The following is a 26,589-nucleotide window of genomic DNA, read 5'->3' on the forward strand; positions in this document are numbered from 1 at the left end:
TACTTGCTTTCCCACCTTCAGCAGCAGCTCTTCCCCTGAGATGAGGCGTTCCAGTTGGTCACTGATGAATTTTCCACACCAGTACAGCTCCTAAAGTTCTACAGCAGTCCAATCTGATAATGCTGGCTGAAAAAAAAATGACTTGACTTCCTTGACAGGCCACAACCCAGGAAATTCCTCTGATGCCATCTTTTTTGGTTTTAGCTTTGCAGCTGTGGACCAATGAGTGATCCTAGGTGTGTACTGGCTTTCATTTGGTTCACCATTCCTTTGCAGGAAGGGAGCGGGAAGCTCTTTCTAGTGGAGCATCTCAATGGGGAAGCTCTTCAAGTGGTCTCCGATACTGGTCTGTCATTACTGGACAACTGGTGGTAGTTTAGTTTCTCTGCCCCACAGCTGCCAGATACGATAACTTTGTAAATACATCTTGAAGAATAACAGCTTTGGGTAGAGGAGGTTTTCTTTTAGGGTAATCCCAGGGAGCTTGTTAACTTTCACTTCCTCCAAGTTGCTTCTTGAAAGTGACTGCAGAAAAAGGAACCTTAAATAATTGCTTTCAATAGATCTTTGCTTGTTTTCCATTTGTAAATGTTGAGATTGAAAGCAAGGTTTTGAGAATGCTTGACCATCAAGGCTGCTTCAGAATGGATTATTCTGAACCCAAAAAGGATTATTTGCATTAAGAGGGAATCGTATTCTATGATACCCAGAGGATATAAAAGGTTGTAGGGAATCAACTGAAGAAGATGCAGTGGTGGAAGTTAATGGGAAGATGTTACCTTTGCAAATGGCCTAAGGATACCCTGAAAGAGAGGCAGCTAGAAAGTAAAGACAAAGCAGAGAAGAAAAGGCCAGCCCTGTTAAATAGGAAGGACACTGAACTGTAAAGAAACAAGACCAAAACCAGCAACATGGGAACACAGCCACCAGCCTACAACAAACTGTACAAACACAGACCGTACGCGTTGGTCTCACATTTTTACTTAATTTTAAGTTCTGTATTAAAAATTAATACATCAGACTCTTATAAAAGTAAGGCACATGCAAAACATGTTGTGCAACTTTTGAGGTTTTGCCTCTTGCAAACTAACAAGCGTTAATTGAATTTGGCGTTTCTAAAGTGCCCTCTGTCCCCATGCAGGATATGCGGAAGAAAGTTAAGTTAGGTTTGACACGGCACCAGTTACGTCTAGACTCTGTGCTTTCTGTGCTACAGGAAGCATGATATGGCTGATCGTAGAGTTGTAGAACACAAAAACAAACATCGATTCTGAAAGCAATGACTGACGTACGTACAAAATTTACCACTACGAAATTATATCCGTTACAATACATCGATAATCTTAGTCAGTACATGATGATTTGGCAACTCCAGTCTGTGTAATGCCAGTGTGGGATTTCTAGGTGCTGATGTCATACAATGCTGAAGACCATACAGAGGTACTGCTCGTAGGACACCTGAATCCAGCCATCCTGATCAGTATCGTACCGTCGGAATACATCAGTCAGCCTCTAAAAACATACAGAAAGAAGAAACATTTTTGTACACAGGGAAAGATTGGGCTGCCACACTTCCATGTATGAATGCTGCTTCTTTGTGCCCTCTGTAGACACGACACAGGGCCAGGCACACAGAGGGAGCTTTCTGCTCTGTCTCATGCTTGAGCTGTGTAGTGGATCTGATTTTGTTACCTATCTATCTCAGGACACACCTAAGCCTATCCTAAGCACTTGTTTATAAGCCGGAGCGCTTTTTATAGCTGGCTCTTCAGGAGGTGGGAACAAAGCAAAACTCTGGATACCTTTCAGAGTCAGCGGTAGGCAGGATCCAAAGAGTACTATTTGTCTTCTAGCCCAGTCTGTTCAGTGCATCACTAATACCTCAGCTGTCTCTCAGCAATCCCCCAGAGGACGGGCAGTGCTGGCAGTGGAGCAGAACAGCTACCGCTGTGGTTTCACTGACAGCACATGAATGATCGGCAATGGCAAAGCCCTCTTCACTAGAATTTAACCTCATAGCAAATCAAAATTGGCTCATACTGCAAGTGCATATAAAAGCAGTACGTGCTTCAGCGGCAGCATTTGACTTCAGGCTGCAAACATAAAACTAAAGAACAAAGCGCTTAGGCAGATGATGAGGATACCAGTTAGACAGAAGCAGAGTTGTAGGGGCTGGAGGGGACCTCTGGAGATAGCCTCTAAGTCCAACCCTGGAGCCTTATTTCTTTATTATTACATGGCGGAAGCTAGCTAAGGTACCATGGAAACACTAGCTGTGCTAAGGAAAAAAAAGGAAAAATTCTTCATCCAGCATACTAAAATTGAGCGTGCCCATTGCTGAAGTTTCCCAGCTTTCCCTCAAAGTCTTGCCTATGTTTCATGAAGCCTACAGCCACTTAGAGAAACCATTGGGTGATTTATTTCTTAACAGAAGCGTGTACGTGCGGAGGGAGAGTCTTTTTCTCTCCCTTCTCTCTTGCTCCCCATAAACATTCCTATAACTGAAAGGGTGTGTTGGTTTTCTGTTGCCGTTTGGTTTGGCTTTTGTTTCGTTTTGTTTAGAATGTCTTTTACTACCACTGCCCCTGAAGCAACAGCAGAGACAAAAGATCAAATAATTCAGCTGATAGCTCTGAAATGTTGTAAATCAGAGCCTTAGGCAGAGATAGGAAATCCTCACAACTTGGATTGCAAGAACACCTTTTTGGAGTACGCTCAAGAGGGCAACGCAGGACATAACACGCTCCAGCTTGAATGCATCCTAGATCCAAAAGAGACTGTATATCAGAGCTAATGAAAAGAGCATCCCATTAAAAATACTTAAGAGGTCAAAAAGGGCTTCAAGATTTACTTGTATGGGATGCAAATGGATAACAAGTGAAGATGTACCCTTGGAGATGTTTCTGGCATCTCCTGTATGCTTTATTCAAGTGTATGGTTTTTCATAAGCAAGTTCTAGTTTCAATATTATAAAGCGAGAACCATAAAAGTTTGAGGAAAGACAGGTGTTTTTTTTTTTCAATTGACATTAAAAGTACATCTCCTTTCTTACCTGTAAAACAACACAGCACTGAATAAAGTCATCAAAAGCAACTTGGCCTTTTCCTTGTCTGTCAAACTTCCGAATAAGGGTATCGTAGAACTGATCAGACAGCCGGTAACCTTGGACAAGAGAAATCCTTTAGGATGATTCAATTACTACGGTCTTTCTGCTAGGTTGTTTGGCAGGCATGGGCAACAGAAGCAGAAAACACAAGTTACGAGAGCTTTGTTTTTTCCTGCTACGTACGTCTACTGAACAACACAGGTGTACAAACAGAAGGCATGCAATAGAAACCACGGTCAACAACAAGTTACACACAGTACAGTAAACATCGTTATGGACTGAAGTGACTATTGGTTTACAAGCAGAATGGAAAAAGCACTTCACACACATGTACCAGCATGTATGCTTTCATTTCCTTCATATACGGAAACACTTCTAAAAAGCAAGCCAACAGTTGCAACAGGGTTGCAACCGTGGCAGGGCGCCTCTAAGAGGTTCCTCATCCTACTGCCTTTCTCTCGTCTCATTTCTATTTCTAGCCATGCGTCCCAGCAGCAGCCCTGACAATACTGAGGTCACATAATGCAGTGTCATAAGAACTGTAATTACGAATGAATTACCAAAACCTGTTAGTGCTTGCTTTAGTTCACTTTTGTCAATCATCCCAGAATTGTCCCTGTCGTACGTTCGGAAGACGTTCTGCCAATCTGTGATGTACTTCCAGACTCCCGTGAATTCATTGAAATTCACTCCACCTTTGTTTTCTCTGTCGAACATGCCTGAAATAAAAACAAGAAGGCCATATAAAAACCTCAGCTCTGCCAAGTCCTCGGGAAGATGTGCTTGTGTTTTAAGACAGAAGTGAGATGCCTTAGGGAGTACTGACAACAGGCGAGGAATTACTAAAATACAAGTGATATTTAAGTCATCTGCCAAAGGAGGAAAGAATCGAGCAAGAAAATGAGAGCGAGTCACAGAATATATTTATTTTTCCTGGGTTTTCATTTCCAGTTTCAAAGGGTTTGACAAATAATCCAGTGACAGAATGAGAAAGAGAGGTTTGCCCTTCTCTAAGGACTTGTGAGAAAGCCTATGATGTCTACGAACTGCCAGAAGCGCTGGAACATCGATCAGCTTTTGGCTGACAGATCCCATCCCCTTTATGGAGGTAGCACATTGCACAGGGATGGGATGCTGACTGCTGCTAAGCAAGTTTTAAACACAGGGCATTCATTTATAGTTCAAAAGGGTCAATGCTTCAGTTGATAACTTCCAACTACTGAAAAAAAGAACAAGACTTAGAAAACCACGGCATCTTTACAGTCACAGACCAGCTCACTAACATCACAACCAGACCTTTAAATATGCATTCAACTTTACAGTAGAAAAACACCTTGTACACGTATTGTGATAACTGTACATGTTTGTTTCTCTGACACGATTCCGCAGTGACTGCTTTCTCAGACTGGAGCTGAAAAACCAACAGGGTCTTTGCCTACTGCACAGCACACAGCCGTACTCACCGAGAATTGACCTGACTGTCGCTGGATTGAATGGAGTCCACGTGCCTGAAACAGAAAGAATTACTCAGTTCCTCGAGGCAGCACTGAAAACAGGCAACTGAACAGCAAGCAAAGAAAAAGCCATAAGAACCAAAAATAGTGAATTCAGAGCTAAGTAAGCTACCTCCTCATTGAACAAAGCTGCTTTGAAGTAACTGTGGTCTTGATGACTTCTCACCGATGCTTTAATAATATTGCATAGAAACCCAACATTTTTCAGTCTGCATAAAAAAACACCCCAAAACATAAACTAAAATCCAGCCGAGAACCAAAGCCTTAGAAGAACCAAGAATAAGTGTTTTCTTCCCAGGTTGTCAGGAGTCTTTTGCCCATTTCTCGTTAATAAAACTAAAAATCTGACTATTCCCTGTTCTACAGATGGGTTACTCCAGGACACTGAGTGAAAAGAACAGGTTCTTAACATCACAAGAGGCACACAATGCGATTTCAAGTTGAGTTTTGTATAAATCCCCTCTCTGTGCTGAATTAAAAGCATTGTTTAGATCAGTGTGTTTTCAGGCCAAGAAATGTTACTGCTTAGGCAGGCCTGAGCACAGCCGTGTGTAGAGGAGCTTTGGGCTTCTGTCAATAGCTGCTACTGAACGTGGAAAGGCTCCTTGCTTTGGACCAGTTTACACTGGGTTAGAATCACCCCAGAGTTCTAAGGAGCAGAGTTAGTGACATTATTTCATGTCAAAGATAGACATGACAACAGACTAATACAGATTCCATACAGAGAAACCACAGCAACTCCGGTGCTGAAGAGCTGTACTGATTTCAGCTTGTTCTGATAGCCAGCAGCCGCCTACCTCCTCCTCCCTGACACGACAAATACCTCAGCATGTCAGCACAGGAGAGAAAAAAGAAATAAAAGGCAAGAAGGCAGCAAAGGATTTTACTGTGCAAACAACTCTACTGTGTGGCTTTCCCATCCTTCCCAGATACGTGTGCTACTACGGGCGTAAATTTGACACGTCGAAAAGCTGATCGTCAAGAACGCATTGGGCTTCAATATACAGAGAGAACAGTGAATACTTTCATAGTGTTCTCAAAATAAACACGTTACGTTCTTTTGACCCACGTTGGACTGTGACACACAACCACCCACAGAGGACGTATTCTGGAAGAAAAAACCAACTCCACCACCCCGAATCACCAGCAGGAAGGAAAATGTGACTACCGGAAAGAAGTCTTGTGCTTTCATTTGGCTAACCCTGAGCTATTTGACCACGCCCCAGTTACGACCCAAGCCAGGTCTGAAGTACATCTTTCTATTTGGTTAGGAAAAGAAAGTGGAAAACAAAATGCCTCATTTAAAAATAAGAAATTACCACCTGCACTTCCTGCGCTGTACTGAACGAAGGGCTCTTACATGCAGGAAAAAGGCTGGCTGTAAACGTCTGACCTTTGCTCTGCTTCCAAAGGAACGTTGCAGCAAAGGTGAGCAGGGAGTAAAAAGTCAAGAGCAGAAGAGTCGAGTAGCCTGACTGGCATGAAGCACGAAGTTCACAAGGGGCCTCCTTCCCCCTTCACAGACTCACTTACCATTGGATAGTGCCTGCTGCAGCTCTGTGTCTGAGATCACTCCACTCCTGTCTTTATCAACCCTGGAGGAGGGGAGAAGAAATGGCATGCTTTAAGGTGCTGAAGTTAACAGAATTTAGCTACAACCCTCAGCATTTCTGTCCCTACCAAACAGAATGCAAATAGGGCTCATCTTTAAAACAAAAATCAATCAGTAAATCACTGTTTAGTCAGTCACTCAGAGGCACTGCCTTTGGGGCAGCCAGGGCTGGCTCTGAGCTGACATGGGCAGCACAGGGCTCTGCTCACAGAGCCACCCCAGCCTCTGCTACCAAACCTTGCCACATAGTCCTAGCATAGTTACAATCTGCTTCTTATCTTGCTTCTGACCATCAGTCAGCACGGAGCACATTCATTTGATACACAAAATGACACTAATCTTCCTCACAGCCATCAGGTATCTATTCTGGAATTCATCTACCCGTGATACAGCAATCAGGATCAGACCGTGAAGGTGACATGGCCCGGTCACTCAGTACAGCAAGGTGCTCCTGCCAAGCCTACACAGGCTGAGCTCTTGCTGCAAGAATCCGCCATGACACCTGGAGTGCACATTTGTGCTTTGTTAGTAGAAAAAGAAACAGATGCCTTATAAATGCCCAAACGTTAAGCAACCAGAAGCTGAAGCTCGTGCTTCAGCTGATCATTCACCCTCTGTTCCCATAGATGCTGTTGAACATATTGAATGAAGATCCCAGAACTGCTGCATCTATCAGTGTGACAGAATTTCCCTCTCAGCCAGTTATTTACCTGCTGGAGGACTTTCATTCTGTGCCTGTCAGATTTCTCTGAAGCTCCTTGATGCTTATGTTTGAAAGCCTCTTTGGAAACTACCTGGACCACACCAACTGTAGCAACCTTATCCATATCAATAAGCAATCCCCCGTCAATATAGCCCAACACCTATATTGTGGTAGATAGGAATACTTCTAGCAAGACCCATTCAACTACCCTGTGTTATTTAGAGCAGTTCTACTGGCCTGCCTGGTGGAGAAGGCAGAACGTCCACCTGCTTCCTTCAGGACCAGCTGAAACTGGGAAACGGCATCACACGTATTTCCTTCAAGTTCCCAGCTGCAGTGCTTAGACACAAGGGTGGTGGACAAACGTCACCTCTCTGAGTCACCCCTGTTATGCCGGGCACTCACTGCTGATCCAAACCTCGCATGGTTTAGGTTGGAAGGGCCCTCAGAGCCCACCCATCCCCACCCCGTGCCATGGGCAGGGCTGCCCCCCACCAGCTCAGCTGCTCAGGGCTCCACCCAACCTGGCCTTGAGCGCCTCCAGGGCTGGGGCACCACAGCTTCTCCTCCCAACTCCCGATCGCTCCCTGCAGCAGCTCGGCGGGCAGCCCCGAGCCCTGCGCGGCCTCACCTCTGGAAGACGTTCCACAAGAAGGAGGGATCGGGAAGTCCCATCCCGTGAGGCGCCGCCATAACGGCCACCCCACCCCGACAGCGCGAGCCTTCTTCCGCTTCCGGGGGCGGGACGAACGGGGCGCGGAGTGACGTCAGTAGGCCGCGCCCACGCGGGGAAGCACGAGGAAAGGCGCGTGACGCCCGTCGCCATGGCGACAAGAAGCCGGCGTTTCCTAAGGCGGTGCGGGCCCGGCCTGGAACCCGCGGCTTCCCTGGCCTCTCTGTGTACAATTAGCTTTTACATAGAATCATAAGGTTGGAAAGGACCTACAAGATCATCTAGTCCAACCGTCCTCCCATTATCATTGCTACAGCAAAACACTGAACGAGATCGTGTAGCTCCCTGTCCAGACGCCTCTTGAACACTGCCAGGGACGGCGACTGCACCCCCTCCCTGGGCAGCCATTCCAGTGCCTGACCACTCTATGAGAGAAAACGTTCCTTCTTATGTCTAATCTAAACCTCCTCTGGTACAACTTGCGGCCATTTCCTCGGGTCCTGTTTGTTGCCTGGCAGGAAAGGCCAAGCCCCTCCTCATCACAACCTCCTTTCAGGAAGTTGTAGAGTGCAATGAGGTCTCCCCTGAGCCTCCTCTTCTCCAGGCTAAACAACCTCACCTCCCTGAGCCGCTCCTCTTATAGGACGTGTGCTCCAGACCCCTCACCATCTACAGTTCATTCCCCCCTCAGCCACAACACAGCACACACAGCAGAACGTGGCCATGGTCCAGCATTTTATTGAACAAGTGATGATTCGTGTGCTCTCTTTAGGGAATCCACAAAGAAGACATATTGTACCTCACGCTCTTTTTAGCTATTTATTTATTCCCTCTACAGTCCCGTGGCCAGGAAGCTGGCTCCATAATTAAGGTTTTTGCCATAAACTATTTTACACCCAAGTAATTACATACACCAAGTTTAATGTGGGAGTGGAATGGGGACGTTAATGTACACCCAATGCTGTGCCATGGGACGAAGGCTCTGGGAGAGCAATATACACCCAGCATTGCCACAGCTGTGTTATTTTCACTGTAAGTATCTTTATACATTTGCAATGCCACATTTCACGACTCAAAACATATTTGCTGACAGCAGCGTCAGCACCTGTAGAAATCTCGTAATATTCCACACCTTCAGAAAGAAACAGATCTAGTGTGCATTGAACGTTACTTGAAATAGCACTGCCAAACTTGCCCTCTAACGCTTCACACCCATCAATCCCACGCCAGTAACAACACATGCCCAGAGCTGTCCGTTACTTAAGGAGTTTTGGCACAGTTAGAGTAGGAACTGTAATTTCTTTAAAAATTGGCACGTAGTTTGGATTGGGTTGGCTTGGCCCTTGATCCAAAGTCTCGATGATAGTCTGCTTCATATCTCTGCTGGCATCTCCCCTCACCGTCAGCAAAGCTGCAATGTGGTCATCCCTGCCAAAATGCAAAGGTAAGGCTGGCATTAGTTCTTGCGGAAGTAACAGTGCGTCAGAAATATCACACATCATCCTTTCACTGACTCTAATTCATAATCAGATCTCAAGTCACAAAGAACTGGTGTTTCCAACTACCTACAAGGCGCTATTCTTGACTACACTTAGGAATCTAAGATGCGTTTCATCCTCCCGAAACACAACGGGAATATTCCCATTATTCCTTTGCCATACCAGTGAGTACTTAAACGCATTTACCTCCTAGTCCAAGACACGTATGTTTGCTATTAACATTATTTGGAAAGAGCAGCTACACTTCCAAATATGATCAATATGAAACACATTGGTTTCAAATTATCCCACTGTTAACAAGAAACTGTATTATCTATTTTTGACTTGGAAGGCAAAGAGAATTACCTGATATCTGGGTATTTACTGACTAAAGTTGAAACTTCCAGATAGAGCAGGGAGGGGTCGGTTAGTTTGATAACCTCTGCAATAGCTTCAATGATATCACAAAGTCCTTCGGTGTCCTCTCCAGACCCCTGGAAAATAGTAATAAAACTAATAATGACGATGCTGTTCAATTCCATAAACGGTGGAAACTTTAGCCATTAAGACAAAACCCTTCGCAAACCATCCCATTAAGGCTCTTCTCTTCCGCATTTTGCTATTCCTTCCCACCCACAGACATCATCTCCAGAGTATCAGCAAAGGAAGCCACGTCTGACAAACAACTTGTCCTGTTTATCCACACATTCTGGTCTATAACGGTTACTAATCCTCAACACAAACATTAGGAATAACTGATGTGAAAGCCAGGTCTCCCCTTAAAGTTTATGTAAAAACGGCCCACTGTGAGGCCATTCAGATCCTGCTTTAGCAGTTGGGCTTGTGTTTGTTCAGAAACTCTGTCCGTGCCGCCAGATGGCATTCTTCTTACTTGCCATTCACCCACATGTTGGAGATAAGGAGATCTAACTCTAGCTGTTTCTCCCAAGCAATGTGTGCCTTTTATTCTAAGCTATTATAGATTACCAAATTAACATCGTTGTTGAAACAAATACTTACAGATGTAAGTTTCTTAAACAGAAATCTGAACTGTTCTGCTTCTTTGATCATTTTTTCCGCACCCTCTTTTCTCTCTTCTGCATTCTTGAAAGAGATGCGTTTTAACATGATGGCCCTGATGTACTCCACAACCACCCTTCGATGAGCCTCCATAGTCATTGTCTGAAAGAAAGAAGTGGTGGCTTATGCCAGTGAGAACTGCCGAAGTCCCCATTCTGTGCAATGATTAAGCTTTGAAATATGTTTTTGTGCTTTATCACCCATATATATGGTTTTCACTAATATAATATACTTGGAATGGCTTCAGATTTTCACGATGCTAACAGAAGTGAAAATCTGTTCTGTTCACATGGCTTGTAAAACCTGAACTTTCAGAAGTGGGTTAATCGAGAATGTTTTAACTTCAGGGAAAGACAAGTACGTCCTACTGAGTGCCAGAACATCAACTCACAATTTCAATGCCTGTGTTCCAATTCTCCATTCCATGTAGTAGCCTTAAAAACCAAACCAAAAGGACATTCAGAGTATATTAGCAAGGCACCGTAGAATATTTTGCACCTACCTTTTTATAAGGCTTTTTTATTTTGGCAAAGTCATTAAAGTAATCCTCTACAGTGACACAAATAGTTCCCACAGCATTAGACCCCAACAACCACTTCTTCGTCATCAGCTCATTCAGATGGGGCTGAGAAGATAACAGTTAGAATTGATGAGATGAAGGTTTTGACGCTTTTCATCAGCTCAGTGCAATTAAGAAAGGTAAGGAAACAATTCCAAGCGTTACGCATTGCTGAATTACATTCCTTCAACAGAACAGCTAACACAGGAAAACAGTGTGAAGGGGCTGTCAGAATTACAGCTGCCATAGAGTGCTACCTTGACCTACACACCAGTTATGCATGTAAACCAACTGCACTAACCTAAGCATTTATTTCACAGGAATTCTCCAAAATCCTTTTGGATTTTCTCTATTTAAACATCTATGCTGAATAAAAAAAAATAAGGTCCAAGAACAAAATTGCCTCAGGAAGGCAATTCCAGTTTAACGCAACGCACCTTTCAACTGTTGCAAGAATGAGATTTGGTGCTGGTTCCCTTGAGCTGCTACTGGGTATTCAGGTGTTCCTGTCCATGGTGCTACAACATCCTTGTGTCTGTACCAAGCCTGGTGGCCTACGTTCTCTATGCCTTTCCCACAACTCTGTAACATGCAACTCCAGTATTCTCCACACCTACACAGCTATCTTGTTTCCTCCTCCCAGTGAAAACACTCTGTGTTCTGAAGCGTTGTACAAATGCCAATGGAGACAACAAAGCTTCAGGATAAATAATTCAAAGAGCGCTGGGTTGAGTGCCTCTTTTTAATCAACTAACACAGTTAACAGAACATAAAGGTCTTGCTGAAGAGTTCCGGGTTTAGAATATAAAGTGCTCCCACATCTTGCTTACTGTGAATCATTTCAACACGTTATTCACAACCAAAATACTCAGAACATCTGTTTTCCTTCCACATCTCTCTCATTTCTCCCTCTTCCTTCCCACATTCCAATTTCTCTTAACTATACACAGCCCTCTTTTTTTGTTATGGCTTTATTCCCCCTTTTTTTAGGGGGATTCTATCAGAAGCCAGAATTCCTAAACCGAATTTATCAGTCAGCAACTGACAATCTTTACTGTCAATCAGAACAGTAAGGGCTTCCTTACGGCACCTGTACAAAGATAGCAGCTTATCATCAGTAGCAAACAATTGTTACAATGCAGCTGTGCAACTACTTGACCGACTCCACTCTCCTAAACTACACATATATTCACTATTACAAAGCACCTGTCTGAAAGGATCCTGTGAAATACAATCAAAAATCCTTTCAGACTCTGACACCCAAACTGTACCAACAAGGTTTCCTTGAGTTTTGCTAGCACACGTTCAGCAACCAGGACGTTTCATACCGACATCATTCCTGAATTATTTTTCCTAGGAATTAATGCTTTTTGCATTTCTGTTTTGTTTTGGTTTTTTGAGGAAAAAAGTTCCAACCTCTAAATCCATGAAGACTTCATCTAGCAGGCTACAGCATCCTTCCTTGGCAATGATGTCTAAAATCGCATCCATGCTTGCATGACTGCTCGATAATGTCTCTTCCATTTCAACTTTCAAGTATTTTCTTTTCAGACTGATAATAGATTCTCTGTGACAAATAACAAGGCCTTTCATCATCCACTGAAGAAGATGCATTGCTACTAAATGTTCCAAGTGCACGAACAGAAACAGACATACCAGTCTTATTTTTGCAAGGTGAAACAATGTTTTCTGCTTGCTTTGGAAGCCTTAAGTGACTCCTCAGCATGATTTTCCAGTGACCACACTAAGTTACTTGTATGCTGGTTAAAAAACATAAAAACTACTGTTCATCTGTAGACTCGAGTATGGCAGCAGAAAGAGATGAACGAGACTGGATTGCTGAACTCTGAAATGTATGAAGGACTTGTTTTGAAACGTGAGCAATGAGGATTTCTTTCTCCTGCTTTGATATTCTAAATAAAGTCAATATTGTCATGGTTTTGTTGTTAAACTGTAACAACTATACCCTTAATGTCCTCCATTTCATCCACCTTGATCACAGCGCTTGAAGGTGGACTGTGAGAGAACAAATGTAAGAAAAGATCTGTTTCATTTTGTCTGGGACCAATGATATCTGTAATTCTGAAAGCAGAGTGGCTTTTCACGGGTGAATGTGATTTGGTTTGCCAACAGGAGTAACAAGGTTTGCTTCCTAAAACGTTAAATACATTTAAACCTATTGGCTTTCTGTGGTCAGCTAAACTATCTCACCTAAAACCCTCTTTGTATACAAAAATCCAACGAAGTCTTGGGAACGCGTAGTATCACAAATTAAATCTAGCAAGAAAATACAGACTTACTTAAAAGTTTGACAGTTGTTGATGACTGCAATCATGTACTGAACGTAGCATTGAGGATACTGGCGATTTTTAAGATGTTCTTCTTTGTAAAACTGCGCTTCCTCTTTGTATCTGCGACATATACAAAAGAATAACGTTAATCAGACACAGAATGTGTAATAACTACACACCATAGAATCAAATGCTACATCAGGACCTGACATTTATCTGCAAGTATTTTCAAGGGCTTGTTGCTCATGTGGTACTTCATTTCTGTTTTTCTTTTCGTAACGAGAAAGAATTACCAGCTTGAAAGGGAACTGACTCCAAAAACTAGAGCCAAAGAGGAACTCATAGTGCCACTCACCAACACAAAGCTGCTCTGGTGAAGGAAGGAAGAAAAGAAAACAAAAGAAAAGCTTTGTTGGCACAAACAGACAATGAAATAAAGAAACATCAACAGGAAAACCAAGCAACGAAGACAACTGGAGGTAAGATAAAGGATTTATAGTTTTAAAATTGTTTTACCTGGTTAGAAAAGAATTCATTTGTTGAAGACATAGGAGGAGTACCTTTGTTTTCAAATCTTCACTTATCTGTGCAGCTACCTGAAGATTCTGCTCAAACATCTACATTAAGAGAAAAAGTTTAGTTGTAAAGGCAGGCCTGCCTCAGTGGCAAGTAAAAGAGAATGGTCACTGGCACCAATTTTATTTAAACAACCAACCAAACAAAAACTCCTCCTACAGGTTTGTTTTTTTCCTTAGAATAAACAAGTTTTCTTATACCTGAAAGACAATAGCTGGGAGCGTGGTCTGATAGTACCCATCTTGATCTGCTTCTGGCTCAGTTTCTTTTACCCAGTCTTTTTTATCTGTCTCCAGTGCTTTCCTTAGCCAGCCAATGATGTTAGACTACATCAAAAAAAAGCAACCAAAAGAAAGCAGAGATTATTTAATCCAGCACTACAATTAAAGGAAAATAAAATACTGCAATATTCAGAATAACAGTCATAGAGAAGTGCAGTAACAGATAACAAGATATGATGGACATCAGGTCCAACTGGTAGCGGTTGCTAGGCATGTTTTAGTATCTAACAAATTAAAGCAGCTAAAGACCTCCCTCCTCTGCTTGGCAAAGCTCCCAGACTTAGGAATACAACTGAGCAATACAAGAACAGCCAGTTCAAAGTTTCACATACCGCAATAGCCAGTCTAAGAAGCAAACAACACTGTATCTCCAAAGCAAAATTCATTTAAAAGCCTGGCAACCACAGACTGATTCCTTTGCCGTGTAGCTGGCCAATTTTTGGTGACTTGTAGTTTTAAAAAGATGAAGTGCCACCTGTTGCAAACAAGACGCAGCGCTTTTGTATTTAAAATGCACTTGAAAAGGCACGTGCAAAAGGAAATGCTCTGCTTAGGCAGCTGACAAGCACTAAGTGAAGAAGACCGGCAAATATGTCCCATGAGCACCCTGATTATCTTGAGAAAACCATATCGGTATCAAATGTAATATATGAAGACTTATAAAAGTAAAGGCACCGAGATCACGTTTGTCACTGTATTTTCTTCCGAAGGAAGTACAGCACTTTGAGTACTAAGGCACCTGTGTGGCTATACATTTGTATGAAGGAATCTTGGAATTACTACTACTTACAGTAAGCGTCGACATGTACTTGCTGAGAAGCTGATCTACCACGTTTTGTGAAAGCAGAAGATTCAGAGAATTTACATCCACTTCAGGAGACAGCTCTGAATTCCCCATCATCTCTGTACTGAGTTTAAAAACAAAACAAGACACGCCACAACATTTCAGATCAGCAAAGGAACATGAGATGAAAGTTAAAAAAACTATGTCACTTTTTTGATATGATCACAGTAGGGGGAGAATTTTCACATTCTTTGTAAATGTACTTATTGCCACTATTAAGAACTTTCTGGAATGGACATAAAACTAGATGAGAGAATAGGATCTAAGGCGCCCTAGCCCAGCAAATGTTCTTAAGAAGAGCTATTTTATTTTAAATATTTAATATTTAATTATAAAATATTTAATTTAAAACATTTGAATGTTAACCCTTTCAAGTTTTGAGCAGAGCTTCTCAAAGACCTTCTGCTGCGCTACTTTACTTCCCCATTAGAACTAAAATACACTCAAACAAAACCAAGCACTGCTTCTTGCACTGCTAGAGAAAACAATTGCTACAAGAGAAGAAGGCATCTTACAAGCTAAATCCAAAGGGTACATCATGGGCCCAGTACCGTAACAGCACTACTGGCTGTACTTGCTTGATTGCGTAGGATTAGAAAAACTAGAGCAACCCTCAAGAACATTTTTAAAAGGATTATGGAAAATTAATACTCCACAATACTTCCTCTAACTAAGATTCCTATAAGTTGCTTACCCAAGTCCTATGTCAAAGCATAAAATAGCAAGAATCCTTCATGTTTTGAGCTTAAAAAAGAATAAATAAGGCAAAAACAATCGATGCAAATATATTCAGTGAGGGTAAGGGAAAAAAAAGGTTAATCTCTCCAAGTGTATCGTTGTCCTTTGGGGATATGCAGTGCGTCAGCACAGCAGTGCTTCCACATCACTAAAACCATTGCAGCCCTACAAATGTACTACCGCTAATCATTAAGAAAACAATACAAACGTTTGTTTGTGAAGGCATAGAATCCAGTGCAACTGAGCCCTTTCCATTTGTAATGTCATCCTGAGGAGCAGGAAAGGAGACTGTAGATATTAAGGGGCTCAAGGTTCTCAGAAAGCTGAATCCCACTCCGTCACTGTTCACATAAGGAACACAGGTAATGGCAGGACCTGTTCTAGAGTCATTAGGGGTAAACTAGAAGCTAGTTATGGCATTATGCTGTATTAGAAAGTATTTCTAATCTCATTAACCACCATTTTCCCTACTTCAGGAGGCCACAGAAACATCAAACTTTTCTTGAGGCACACCAACTGAAGCCATAGAACAAAGAACACAGACCCTTATCTCCAGTCCTCAAAGACTTTCGATAAAATACTCCTTTCCCAATTGTTGCAAAGGAAGCAATAACACAACCCTCGCCAGGAGGCTTCTAACCACTGGAAAGGGTTACTTCCCATCACAGAACATTCATAATTAAGTTGAAGTTCCAGCCAGAACTGTATTCCCTGGAAACTAACACAGGAGAACTTCTATTCTGCCTTACGCAGGAGGCTTGATGCCAACTCTGCTGCATCTTGTAAGAAAGGTAGTCAGTCCGAGGATGTGATCCAGATATACAGCACCACGCTTCCCATCCATTAGTATGAAGATCACTGACACTAACTGCAGCAATGCTGCTGAACTCTCTTCTCAGCAGTTTTATCAACACTTTACTGTGGTATCTAATAAAAATGATATCATGAATACAGGCATCATCAGAATCTTACACAACCGAGGCTCCTCCTAAAGCACAGATCAGACTGGTGCTTGGAGATATGATTTAGCAGAGGGTTGTTGGATTTGGGGTACTGTGGTGAGGCTGCGATTGGACTTGATAATCTTTAAGGCTTTCAACTTTTCCTGACGTTTTTCCTTGTAGACAGTTTTTAGACTAAGAACTGTCTCAATGGAACATCAGCCCAAGGCTGTAAATGAAAAACCTGGGAGCAGGAAGAGGGAGTCACACGTTTCTGATTTGCGTTCATTGCTTCATTCCTCTGGCCTTCTAGTAATAATGAAGAGAAGGCCAGTGAACTCAGCTCCTTTATCTTATCAACTGCGTCTTAAGTATACCCTCCTGCCCATATATTAAACATGCATTAGGGGCTGCTCCTGGGTGTTCTCTATAGGGAAGAAAAGCAGAAGAATGTCACAGCATGAAGCAAAGCAGAGTAAGCCAAAACACATCTTAAAACAGGTTATCAAAATGCCCTGGAACAGTAGTTCCAGTAGCTCCAACCTATCTGCTGAATGGTGCTATACTCTAAACCTACCAAGAGCTCCATCTGTTGAAACAGTGAGATCAAACAACTGAAGACGGCAAAAAACCACACACGGTGCAGATTCTGGGTCACCGCCAGCTATTGAGAAGAAGGTTAGTCATAAAGCACAAAAAGCTAGCAGCACTTTTTCCCAAATAAATCAGTTGCCTAGTAACTATGTGTCAGCTGAAATTACAACGCTGCCTTTTGAGCTGTTCTATCAGGAGAACAACGGGACCGACCCAATCCTTACATTACTTCAATGTGTCACAGCACTCAAAAGACACTAAGAGTTTGACAGTATCACAGGAGAGAACCTATGGGCAGAAATTCTTCTAAAGAAATAAACCGTTGTGTGGTTCCAAGATAAAATCTGGAGGAAGTAACTACATTCTTTCCATTTAACAGTCATGAAGCAATACTTCAACAGTCCCACGCTCCGCAAAGGAGAACAATAGAAAGTAAACAATCACACTAATTTACTGGGGCTATGCCCAATGAAAAACATTTTGCTTCACACACACACACAAGCTTTCCATCTCCTCTGCTCTCCCCAGTTCTTCACCAAGTGATGCACAAACACATTGTCTGAGGCTGACAGCAGCTCCACAGTGGTCTAGAACTGCATTAAAGCCTCAAGCTTATAATACAACTTAAAACCACGTACTAGAAAACCTGGATAAGTCTTGAGAAGCCTCAAGAAAGTAAAAGGCATTAACAAATCTCAACGGTCCTTTACTATTATTCCTCTTCTTTTTTTATATATAAACAGCTGTATCTCCTTTATCTTCTATGCTGTTAACAGACACGCAATTATTAGTACACAGACTGTGTGGTATACGCTTATCCTCAACTTTTCTCACAGAAAGACAAGTGGGACTTTACCTTTTGTAAGTATTTAAAACCCAAGTTAGAAGGCTAACAATCTCATTTGCTTCCAGATCCTCTGCAGCAAGCTCCTGCATGCGGGTGGACAAAGCCTGATGGTACATGCTTAGCAATCTTTTGAAAATGTCATAATGTGGGGGAAAGCATTGATCCAGCAGGGTTTTAGCCACCAGAAGGTCATCGAGGACGTATTTCCGTATGATTTCTAGATGGCGCACAAGCCACATTTTGTCAGATTCTCTAGTATCTGCTTGAGTGCCTTCGATTCGTATGCTCACAGTTCTTTCCAAAATGTCAAACATTTTTTCCTTCCATTTCTTTGGCCTGCCAGGAGGTATGAACCCAGTCTGTTTTTTACGGTCTAACATGCGCCTGTCGATTTTTTCTTCCCTTTCGATTATCCTGACAACAGAAACAAGCAAGGTCGGATCTCGACGGACCGTAACGAGAGATCTCTGAACCACCATCCACAACTGCTTGGCCAGCTCCTCAGAAAGTTTCTGCATATCCCCAAAGTACGTATGGATGAGGTTCATGTCATGTGTGTTTTTGCTGTCCATGCGATACTGCTCATACATCAGGTTATCACGAGAACACTCCAAATCCATCAGCTTTCGATGAGCTTGCAGAAGTTCCCCTCGCTCAATCAGATCTTGAGTCTCCCTCACTATCTCTGGAACTGCAACAAAGGCAAAAAGGAAAAAAAAGGGTTAAATAGATCAAAATTCCAAAGATAAACTCAAGACACTCAGAAACAAATGGGAAAACTACATTCGGTATTTAAGGAACGATACAGAATTGGATTAGGATTCAGTGGCAAGAAGAACAAAAAATACTTGCAAGAATGTCACTACAAGAATGACAGACAGTGCTAAATACTGGCAATCCAATTTAAAAAAAGGCTCACTAAGACAATTACAATCATTAATTATGGTGAAAATCATTTGACTTGTAGTAAAAAAAAACATTTGGTTCCCTGAGTGGGAAGTTACCATCAACTCTACTTTGTAACAATCTCAGGGAAGCGCTTCACACCCAAAGCCTGGCAGGATACTAGAAAACAAAGGCTGCATTCACATTTCAACTGCATTTGCGGCAGTAAACTATAACAACATGCTTGAAACAAATTAGCACTGGAACATACAAACATTCATTGCCCTTTGCTGGATGTTATTTCAAGTAGAAACTCAAATCATCCTCGAGGTTCTTAACTGCTGTGTGATAAAGACTGCTAGGGAATCTTCTGACTGGAGATATTGCTGCTGGACATTCTGATTTTGCTTGCAAACTTATTTGCCTCTGAAGATCACCTGGGAATAACGTTACCCAAGTCCTGCTTAAGGTACCCAGCACACTCCGCATCCATCTGAACTTCTTGTAAGTGCTGCTTGCACAATACAGATTTCTATGTTAAAGATATGATGCCAGCTACTGATTACAAACAAGAAGCTTCTTTGTGACTTCTGTTTGATGAAGATGAAAATGATCCAAATTGGAAGCTCTTACAGAGAAATTCAGATGAAATGTTTACTTAACAGTTAAAAATGACTTTGCTGAACACAACACTTAGGTGATTTCTCCTTCATTCTTCATTCCCAGCAAGGTTTAAAGTTTCCCACGTCAGTCAATAACCCTTTGGTTTGTACCCCTTTGAAATGCTTTAAGACTGCGATGGATTATATAAAGAATAGCAGACTACCTGAAAATATGTTTTTGAGATTTTCCACAGCAGCTGCCAGCTGGCTATGCTGCACTACAGCATCCTTAACGTCCTTGAGGTTTTCAATGGTGTTGATGCTCTGTCTCCAGTCTTTATTGACATCTATCAAAGACTGCTGGATGTCCTTTACATCATTCAGTGCATTGTGCAGTTGACTTAAACCCGTCCGTACTCCATCCAGCTGTGACTGGATTGCTGCCTTAAATGCAAACAAAAAGAAAGAACTCTCACATTAATGCATTGTAAGTTCTGCATTTTCAATATTTCTCCAAAAGTTTCATCTAGATAGCAGTATCTAGTATTGCCAGATTAAAAAACAAACCTAAATAATGTTTGGTCCATGTAAAGCAGATTGACAAGGCAACGACTAGATTGTTATGGCATACAGCAAGACTGTTGATGTGGCTCTCTCTTGTGACAGGTAGTACTTGACTCTTCAAATGGGCCATTACTCCTGAATATCGTTTTGAAGTCTTGACACATTACTAACATGCGTTATAAAGCATATCTTCATGAAAGAAATCAGAGCACATCCATGTTTTAGATAGCTGTCTTCTAAAAGAATATGCAACTAAGATGAAATCGGACAAGAGAAAATGAAACTTGAAATAACAGAGTTCAAAAGACAAGCCAAAACCAAAGGCATCAGTGAAAATTGCTTTGCTGAACTCAAGGACTTGAAGCAAACTGTAAAGAAATGAGACACACACAGTTTAGCTCGGCACTGGCCATAACTTTTGCTGTACATGTAAGGTCAAAATGCCTGAGGTGTCACGGGTTTGTTTTTGCCTGTTATGAGAAGCCAAAGAGGAAATCCTGGTAGCTATGAGCAACATTTACTGTGTTTTAAACGTAAGGGGAACATCCCAGGAAAATATGGTTGATCTTAAGCCACATTTGTTTATGTATTTTGAATTACCATACACTGATTTTACTGATAAAAACGTATCTTTCTGTCAAACTCAGCACAGTCAAGCATCGATATGGCATTTTTATACACCATCTGCCTACAGCACCGTTACATTAACAAATTAACCTCTACAGTAACTGAGGTATCTGGGGTACTGAAATGCAAAGTGGTACTTCAACAGCAAGGGAAGACACACGTTTCTAAAGCTGGCTGCAGTTTACAAATCATGTGATGATTTAACATTCAGCCCATCTGATGCAGTTTTTCAGTTTATCCTGAGGCAGATCTTCCAAGTTTAACTTCCATAGAAACTTATGTCAAACAACAACCATCAACTAATTGTCGTCACTGACTCAAACAGCCGAAGAAATTTCAAGCAACAGACACCCACCCAGATGTTCAGTTTGCCTTTCAACAGTCAATGGGGGATGCTGGGAAAAGGGGGAGTACAGCATGCAAGCTTTTCCTCCTACAACACATGTTCACCTTAGACTGACCATCACTTGGATAAAACCCAAACAAAACCATTTGGAACAATTGGAACAAGCCCTCAGCATTCAGCCACACAGCTGGGATCCTTGCAGACTGGTCTCCTTCGAGCTCCACGGAGCTGTAATCTACTATAAGGAGGATTTCAGCATTTACAAAACTCAGAAAGTTGTGTTCAGACATTTATTGTCTGGTGAAACAGCCAGAAGATTAATAACTTCGGTGATTCATTAACATGCAGTGAGTCAACAATCTTCACTTAAACTGGATTCTTAAAACATTTGGTCTACCTGCCTCCCCCCCCCTCTAGTTCAGGATCCACTGTCCTTTCTTGTTTGTAAGTTTTCAGTTCCTCTCATGCTCCTTTCAGTGAGGTTTTAAGTTTTTAATCCTCAGACGGATACAGAAGAGTTACTTTTGCAGCTATTCTTCATCTAGGAAACCTGCTGGTACCCTGAATATAACTGCTTCTAACTGATGGTTACAACATTTGCAGGCTGACAGGCTACACTGCAGGAGGGAACTTGTCTGTGAATAAACTGTACAAGCTACAGGTCATAAGAACATCTGAAATGCTTGAGCAACATTTCAACAGGATATAAAACATTTGCTCACGTTAGTTTTCGCAGTCAGACCAAAAATTCAAGCCCACGTTCTAAAGCTATCTGAATGAAAACATAGAAGGAAAAGAAAAAAGGAAAGCTCATTCCATTCTGTGTACCTTGAGTCGAGCTTCCACTGAAGCCTTCTTACGAGCTTCCCTCCTGCGATACTGCTCCACTTTATCCAGCTGATCAGGACGCTGAAGCATTCCAGCCACCCTCTGAACAGCAGTTGCAACCGCTTCCCTATCCGTTTCCTCCATGGCTGATTAGGACCTCAAAATGCCTTCATAATTCAACAGCGCTGAAAAGAAACATAACTGATTTAGAACATACACTTTCACTCGATGGCTCTCCATCTTTTCAAACTTAAGTAGAGAGGAAACATTAGCAATAAAGACGCAACTTGACAGAAGCATCATTAGAAAGCGCTACAAGCAATAGGAACTGGGATTACACAGGAATCACGTTTGAAGCCACTTAGCTCTGTTTCATTACCTGAAATGTTCTCTGATAAGCATTTTGCATTTACCTTGCTCTGTGGAAGCAGGTGTCAAAAAATGATAAAGATAACAAAAGAACAACAGCAAATATTCATTTATAAAACATTATGTAACCTAGGGTACGTTTGCTTATTAAAAGGGGAATGTGAGATGCATATAGGAACCCTGTAGCTGCTCAAAGCACAAACTCTCCCAGAACTTAAACCTGTTGGAAGTGAAACGTCTATAATCCCCACACAGTAACTCAAATCTGGTATCAGCAGTGGACAGAAAAGGATCCCAATGACCAAAGACAGAAGAACACGGCATCATAAGAAATGCACCTGGAATTCCTGATTCCTTCCAAATGGGAAGGAACGACCATCTGGAAGGCCTGATCCAACACCTCCTGTCAGAATGGGCTGACAGAATCAGACCATGGTTTGGGTCAGAAGGGACCCCAAAGCCCACCCATCCCCACCCCGTGCCATGGGCAGGGCTGCCCCCCACCAGCTCAGCTGCCCAGGGCCCCATCCAACCTGGCCTTGAGCGCCTCCAGGGATGAGGCACCACAGCTTCTCTGGGCAGCTGTGCCAGCGCCTCACCGCCCTCTGAGTAAACAGTATGAGCAGAGTTACGACAGCTTTAACACACCCAGCCAGCACTCGGGCAGCCGGCACACACCTCACGGAGGGAAGTACAGCATGCCGCAACCTTCTGATTACACGGCTGAAATGACCGGGCCGTATCACAACCACCAACCGCTCACACAGGAAGAGCAAACTTCAGGACCCCGTGCCAACTTCACAGAGGCTGTCAGCCATCACCACAAGCCAACAAAAGCAAGCCAGGCTCTTTAGGAAAACTTCCACAGACCAACGAGCAGACGCGAGCCCTCCGCCCCAGCACCTACACAGCGGGTAGGGCCAGGCCGCGGGCTGGGCAGGACGCAGCCCCAGCTCCTCAAAACCAAGGCGGCAGGAAGCGCAGCGAACCCCGGCTCCCCTCAGCCGCCGCAGCCCGGCAGGTGCCCGGAGGCCGGAGCCCCGCCCCGGCGAGCCCGCAGCCGCCTCCCGCCGAGAGCCCCGACCGCCTGCGCCACATCGGCCCGGAGGGGCCCTGGGCACCCCTTCGGCCCCGCCATCCCAGCGGCTCCTCGGATCGGTCCCCTCCTGCTTCCCGTTGCCGGGCCCCCGACCGCCGCTACCGACGGAGCGCTCACCAGGGCCGGGGATCCGCGGTACCGCTGACGGGCTGCGGCAGCCCGCCCCTCGGGACGGCGGTGACAGTCGGGCAGCGCGCATGCGCCCAACGCAGACCCCTGGCGTCACGACCAACTACGCATGCGCAGGGGAAGCCCTCGGCTTCCTCGCTCTTCGGGAGGCACGCGTGCGTCTTGCGTCGCCTCACCCGCGCATGCGCGCTGTCCTCAGTTGCAGTTGGGAGCGGCGGTGGCGCCGTGCGCTGGTTCTTGGGGAGCGGTCATGAAGGCGTCTTGCGGCGCCCTCGGCTTTCACATCACTTCAATAAATGAAATGCAAAAGCCGATAGGACGAGTCGCTTTCCTTTTGTGCACGGCTGTTTTCGCTTGTGCTGCGCTAGGGTCTGCAACTCTGTGACACATAAACCCGTTAAAAAACACGTAGGAGAGGAGTGAAAATCAGCAGCTCGTTGGGTGGGAAACGGGGAACAAACGAGGTGCGATCGCGTCCCAGGCTGGCAGCTGCGTTTGTGTAGGGGTTGCCATAGCAGCTGCGGGCTGTGCCGGGCAGTCCGCGAGCCCCGGGACCGAGCGGGTGGAAGAGCGGTGCTGCAGCGGTACGGGCTGCACAGGGAGGTGTGTGGGGGGGGTCACTGTCCCTCCAGGTGCTCGGAACCGTGTGGATGTGGCGCTGAGGGACGCGGGCAGCGGGCACGGTTGGGCTGCATGATCTTCGAGGGCTTTTCCAAGCCTTAATGACTCGGCGGTTCTGTGATTGATGGCACAACAGGGATGCACGTACTGCCAGTGCGATTGCTTGTCGGCAGCGTTATGCGGTCATTTTCTGTTTTGCTGATTTAGGTTGTTTTTTGAGTGGCGGTGGAGATGGAGGAGGCTGTGGGAGATGAGGCTGAGTTCAGGGGGAGAGATGAGCCGCGCTCCTCTCCTGATCTCCCTGTGCAGCAGGAGTCAAAGCAAGAGGGGAGATTACGGCTCTCATCCAAAACTGACACTGAACTCTGCCCACCTCTCGTTGCTCTAAAAACAGGTAAGAGAGAGAGTAATGGTAAGTACCTTGGAGATGGCACAGGGACGACCTCATTATGTCCTTCCAGTATTTGAAAGGAGCGTATAAACAGGAGGGAGAACAACTGTTTATGAGGGTGGACAGTGATAGAAACAGAGGGAATGGTTTTAAAGTGAGACAAGGGAGGTTTAGGTTAGACAGTAGGAGGAAGTTTTTCACTCAGAGGGTGGTGATACACTGGAACAGGTTGCCCAAGGAGGTTGTGGATGCCCCATCCCTGCAGGCATTCAAGGCCAGGCTGGATGTGGCTCTGGGCAGCCTGGGCTGGTGGTTGGCGACCCTGCACACAGCAGGGGGTTGAAACTACATGATCATTGTGGTCCTTTTCAACCCAGGCCATTCTGTGATTCTATGATACTTCCTGTATCATAGGAAAAAGAAATCAAGGAACAACGTGAGCAACTGATTATTTAATGGAATATCATAAATGTATATCAGTTATTTACATAGGCTGAGTGGATACATGCACTTACGAATGTCTCAGTATAGAGACCACAGCATGCACTATCCAGCTTTATGAATAAGTAAATTTAAGTGCATGCATATGCATATTTTTATATTCATAGGGCCAAATATAGTGCTAACTCCAATCCCTTAACACAGTTCCTAATGTTGAATCATAGTATTGTGATTAGAACAATTTTTCTGGAATTAAAATTAGTAGTGCACTGTAGCATAGTATACAGTATGGCATATAGCATGAGATCTCCTTTCACAAAAATATTAACAGCGATAATAGATTGAATAGCTCAAAGATTATTGATCACGGCTTCTCAAGGACATTACCATCTCTTCAGTATTCCTGGCTGTAACCCATGGTCTTAGGTCCATTTTGCTTAAGAACTCTCCAGCTTTATCCTCTTCTTCCAGACAGGGAATACTTAAGCAAACCAGTGTGCTCAGGTGGCCAAGAAGGCCAATGGCATCCTGGCTTGCATCAGAAACAGTGTTGCCAGCAGGAACAGGGAAGTGATTGTCCCCCTGTACTCAGCTCTGGTGAGGCCACACCTGGAGTACTGCATGCAGTTTTGGGCCTCTCACTGCAAGAAAGGCACAAACCATTGAGTATCTGCAGTTAGCAAGTTTGTCACACATGAGCCTGATGATCTGAATTTAGATAAAGGAGGAATAACTGGATGAGAATAGCAGGTGTGAAAAGTGATAATATTTAAATTTGGGATTTTTTCTGAAATAGATTTCTTCAAGCTAGTACCTTAAATTATTGGGCTTGTTTGTTATATCCCTGTACCCTATCAGTAGGTATTCTAGGTTTACTTTGCAATTGATAAAAGCCATTTAAAGATATTCCCCCAACAGTTTCTAAAGGTTTCTACTAAAGCTCATATATTCTACATCACTTCTTTTTCCCTAGGCACAAAAAGTAAATACCGTAGACTTGGAGGGGTCCTAAAGACAAGGAACACTGAGCTAGAATCTACTGTCACAGGATCATCTTGGACTTCTGTTCCTCTGGCAAGTGTATTCATTCTAATAGAGGTGGTGACTCAGCTGCCTTTTGCTTGTTAAATTTTCTCCTGTACAAGTTGCTTCTGAAATTGTCATTGACAAAGTCAAACAAAGTTTGGCCTAATACTGGAGCTCACTTTACCTATTGACTTTAAGGAATTAGAAACACTCAAAAGCATATAGTGGTAGGCCATTTATTTTCTATGCTCTGTATGTGTTATTGTGCTTTTGTTGTGTATAATTTTTCATCATCTCTTTTCTTTGCCAAGATGAAGATTTATATTAGTTAAGAATACTTGAATAATGTCATATCAGTAGCATCTCAGTTATCTCATGTTATTTTAAATGAGCTGGCTTAATTTGTGGAGGGAGTCAAGTCCTTTTCATCCATAGCTCTGAGCAGGCTTACTTAACTAAAATAATTCAGATTGTATTAATTCTTTCTGGATCCAGTCAAGGTCTAGCACAAATGTTAGTTTATTTTATGCTGCATCAGAATGTGTGTCTCCCCAATGGAAATAATACAATGGAAATAATACAAGTACAGTTGGAATAGTACAAATATGGCCAGAGGGTAACTAAAGAAAAGGACTCACCAACTCTGAGGCCCTCAAGATAGGTGCTCACCACAAGGACCCCCACAGATCCACAATCTCCAGAAAGAGATGCTACCTTAGTGGTGGTCAGCCCTTAAAAGGGATCTGGGAGAGGAGGAGTCAAGCTCCACCCCTTCCGGGAGCACAGCTGAATTACCTTCACCTGTGCTCCCACAGCTGACTCAC

At 43.5% G+C, this 26,589-nt stretch overlaps 3 protein-coding genes across 4 annotated transcripts in view; 1 reads left to right on the top strand and 2 right to left on the bottom strand.

Annotated features, from left to right (window-relative positions):
• Nucleotides 1–959: 959 nt before the first annotated feature.
• On the bottom strand, nt 960–7,683 carry PDCD6 (programmed cell death 6). 2 transcript variants are annotated; one of them, XM_072327786.1, is made up of 6 exons: nt 7,567–7,683; nt 6,154–6,215; nt 4,570–4,614; nt 3,673–3,825; nt 3,053–3,162; nt 960–1,512 (listed from the first exon to the last, which is right to left on the bottom strand). In XM_072327786.1, the coding sequence occupies exons 1-6, from the start codon at nt 7,626–7,628 to the stop codon at nt 1,414–1,416; spliced, it is 531 nt and encodes a 176-aa protein (XP_072183887.1). In that variant the 5' UTR covers nt 7,629–7,683; the 3' UTR covers nt 960–1,413. The 2 variants fall into 2 exon arrangements, with proteins under 2 accessions (XP_072183887.1, XP_072183885.1); XM_072327784.1 differs by having other exon boundaries at nt 3,667–3,825.
• Nucleotides 7,684–8,321: 638 nt separating this feature from the next.
• EXOC3 (exocyst complex component 3) lies at nt 8,322–23,405 on the bottom strand. The gene is made up of 13 exons (XM_072329881.1): nt 23,275–23,405; nt 21,690–21,874; nt 19,549–19,768; nt 17,847–18,528; nt 14,664–14,781; nt 13,793–13,918; nt 13,533–13,633; nt 13,026–13,136; nt 12,142–12,292; nt 10,669–10,791; nt 10,107–10,268; nt 9,453–9,580; nt 8,322–9,036 (listed from the first exon to the last, which is right to left on the bottom strand). Exons 2-13 carry the CDS (start codon nt 21,831–21,833, stop codon nt 8,865–8,867), a joined length of 2,238 nt encoding a protein of 745 aa, XP_072185982.1. The 5' UTR covers nt 21,834–21,874; nt 23,275–23,405; the 3' UTR covers nt 8,322–8,864.
• Nucleotides 23,406–23,818: 413 nt separating this feature from the next.
• The window catches only part of LOC140248793 (dynein axonemal heavy chain 5-like), a 144,593-nt gene continuing 141,822 nt past the window's right edge, over nt 23,819–26,589 (top strand). The window contains exons 1-3 of the mRNA XM_072329829.1: nt 23,819–23,889; nt 24,115–24,301; nt 25,713–25,813. Of these exons, the coding sequence (XP_072185930.1) occupies nt 24,139–24,301; nt 25,713–25,813 (264 nt within the window). The 5' untranslated portion in view covers nt 23,819–23,889; nt 24,115–24,138. The remainder of the gene's footprint in view (nt 23,890–24,114; nt 24,302–25,712; nt 25,814–26,589) is intronic.

The sequence above is a fragment of the Excalfactoria chinensis genome, chromosome 2 (genome assembly GCF_039878825.1).
Source record: "Excalfactoria chinensis isolate bCotChi1 chromosome 2, bCotChi1.hap2, whole genome shotgun sequence".
Taxonomy (NCBI): Eukaryota; Metazoa; Chordata; class Aves; order Galliformes; family Phasianidae; genus Excalfactoria; species Excalfactoria chinensis.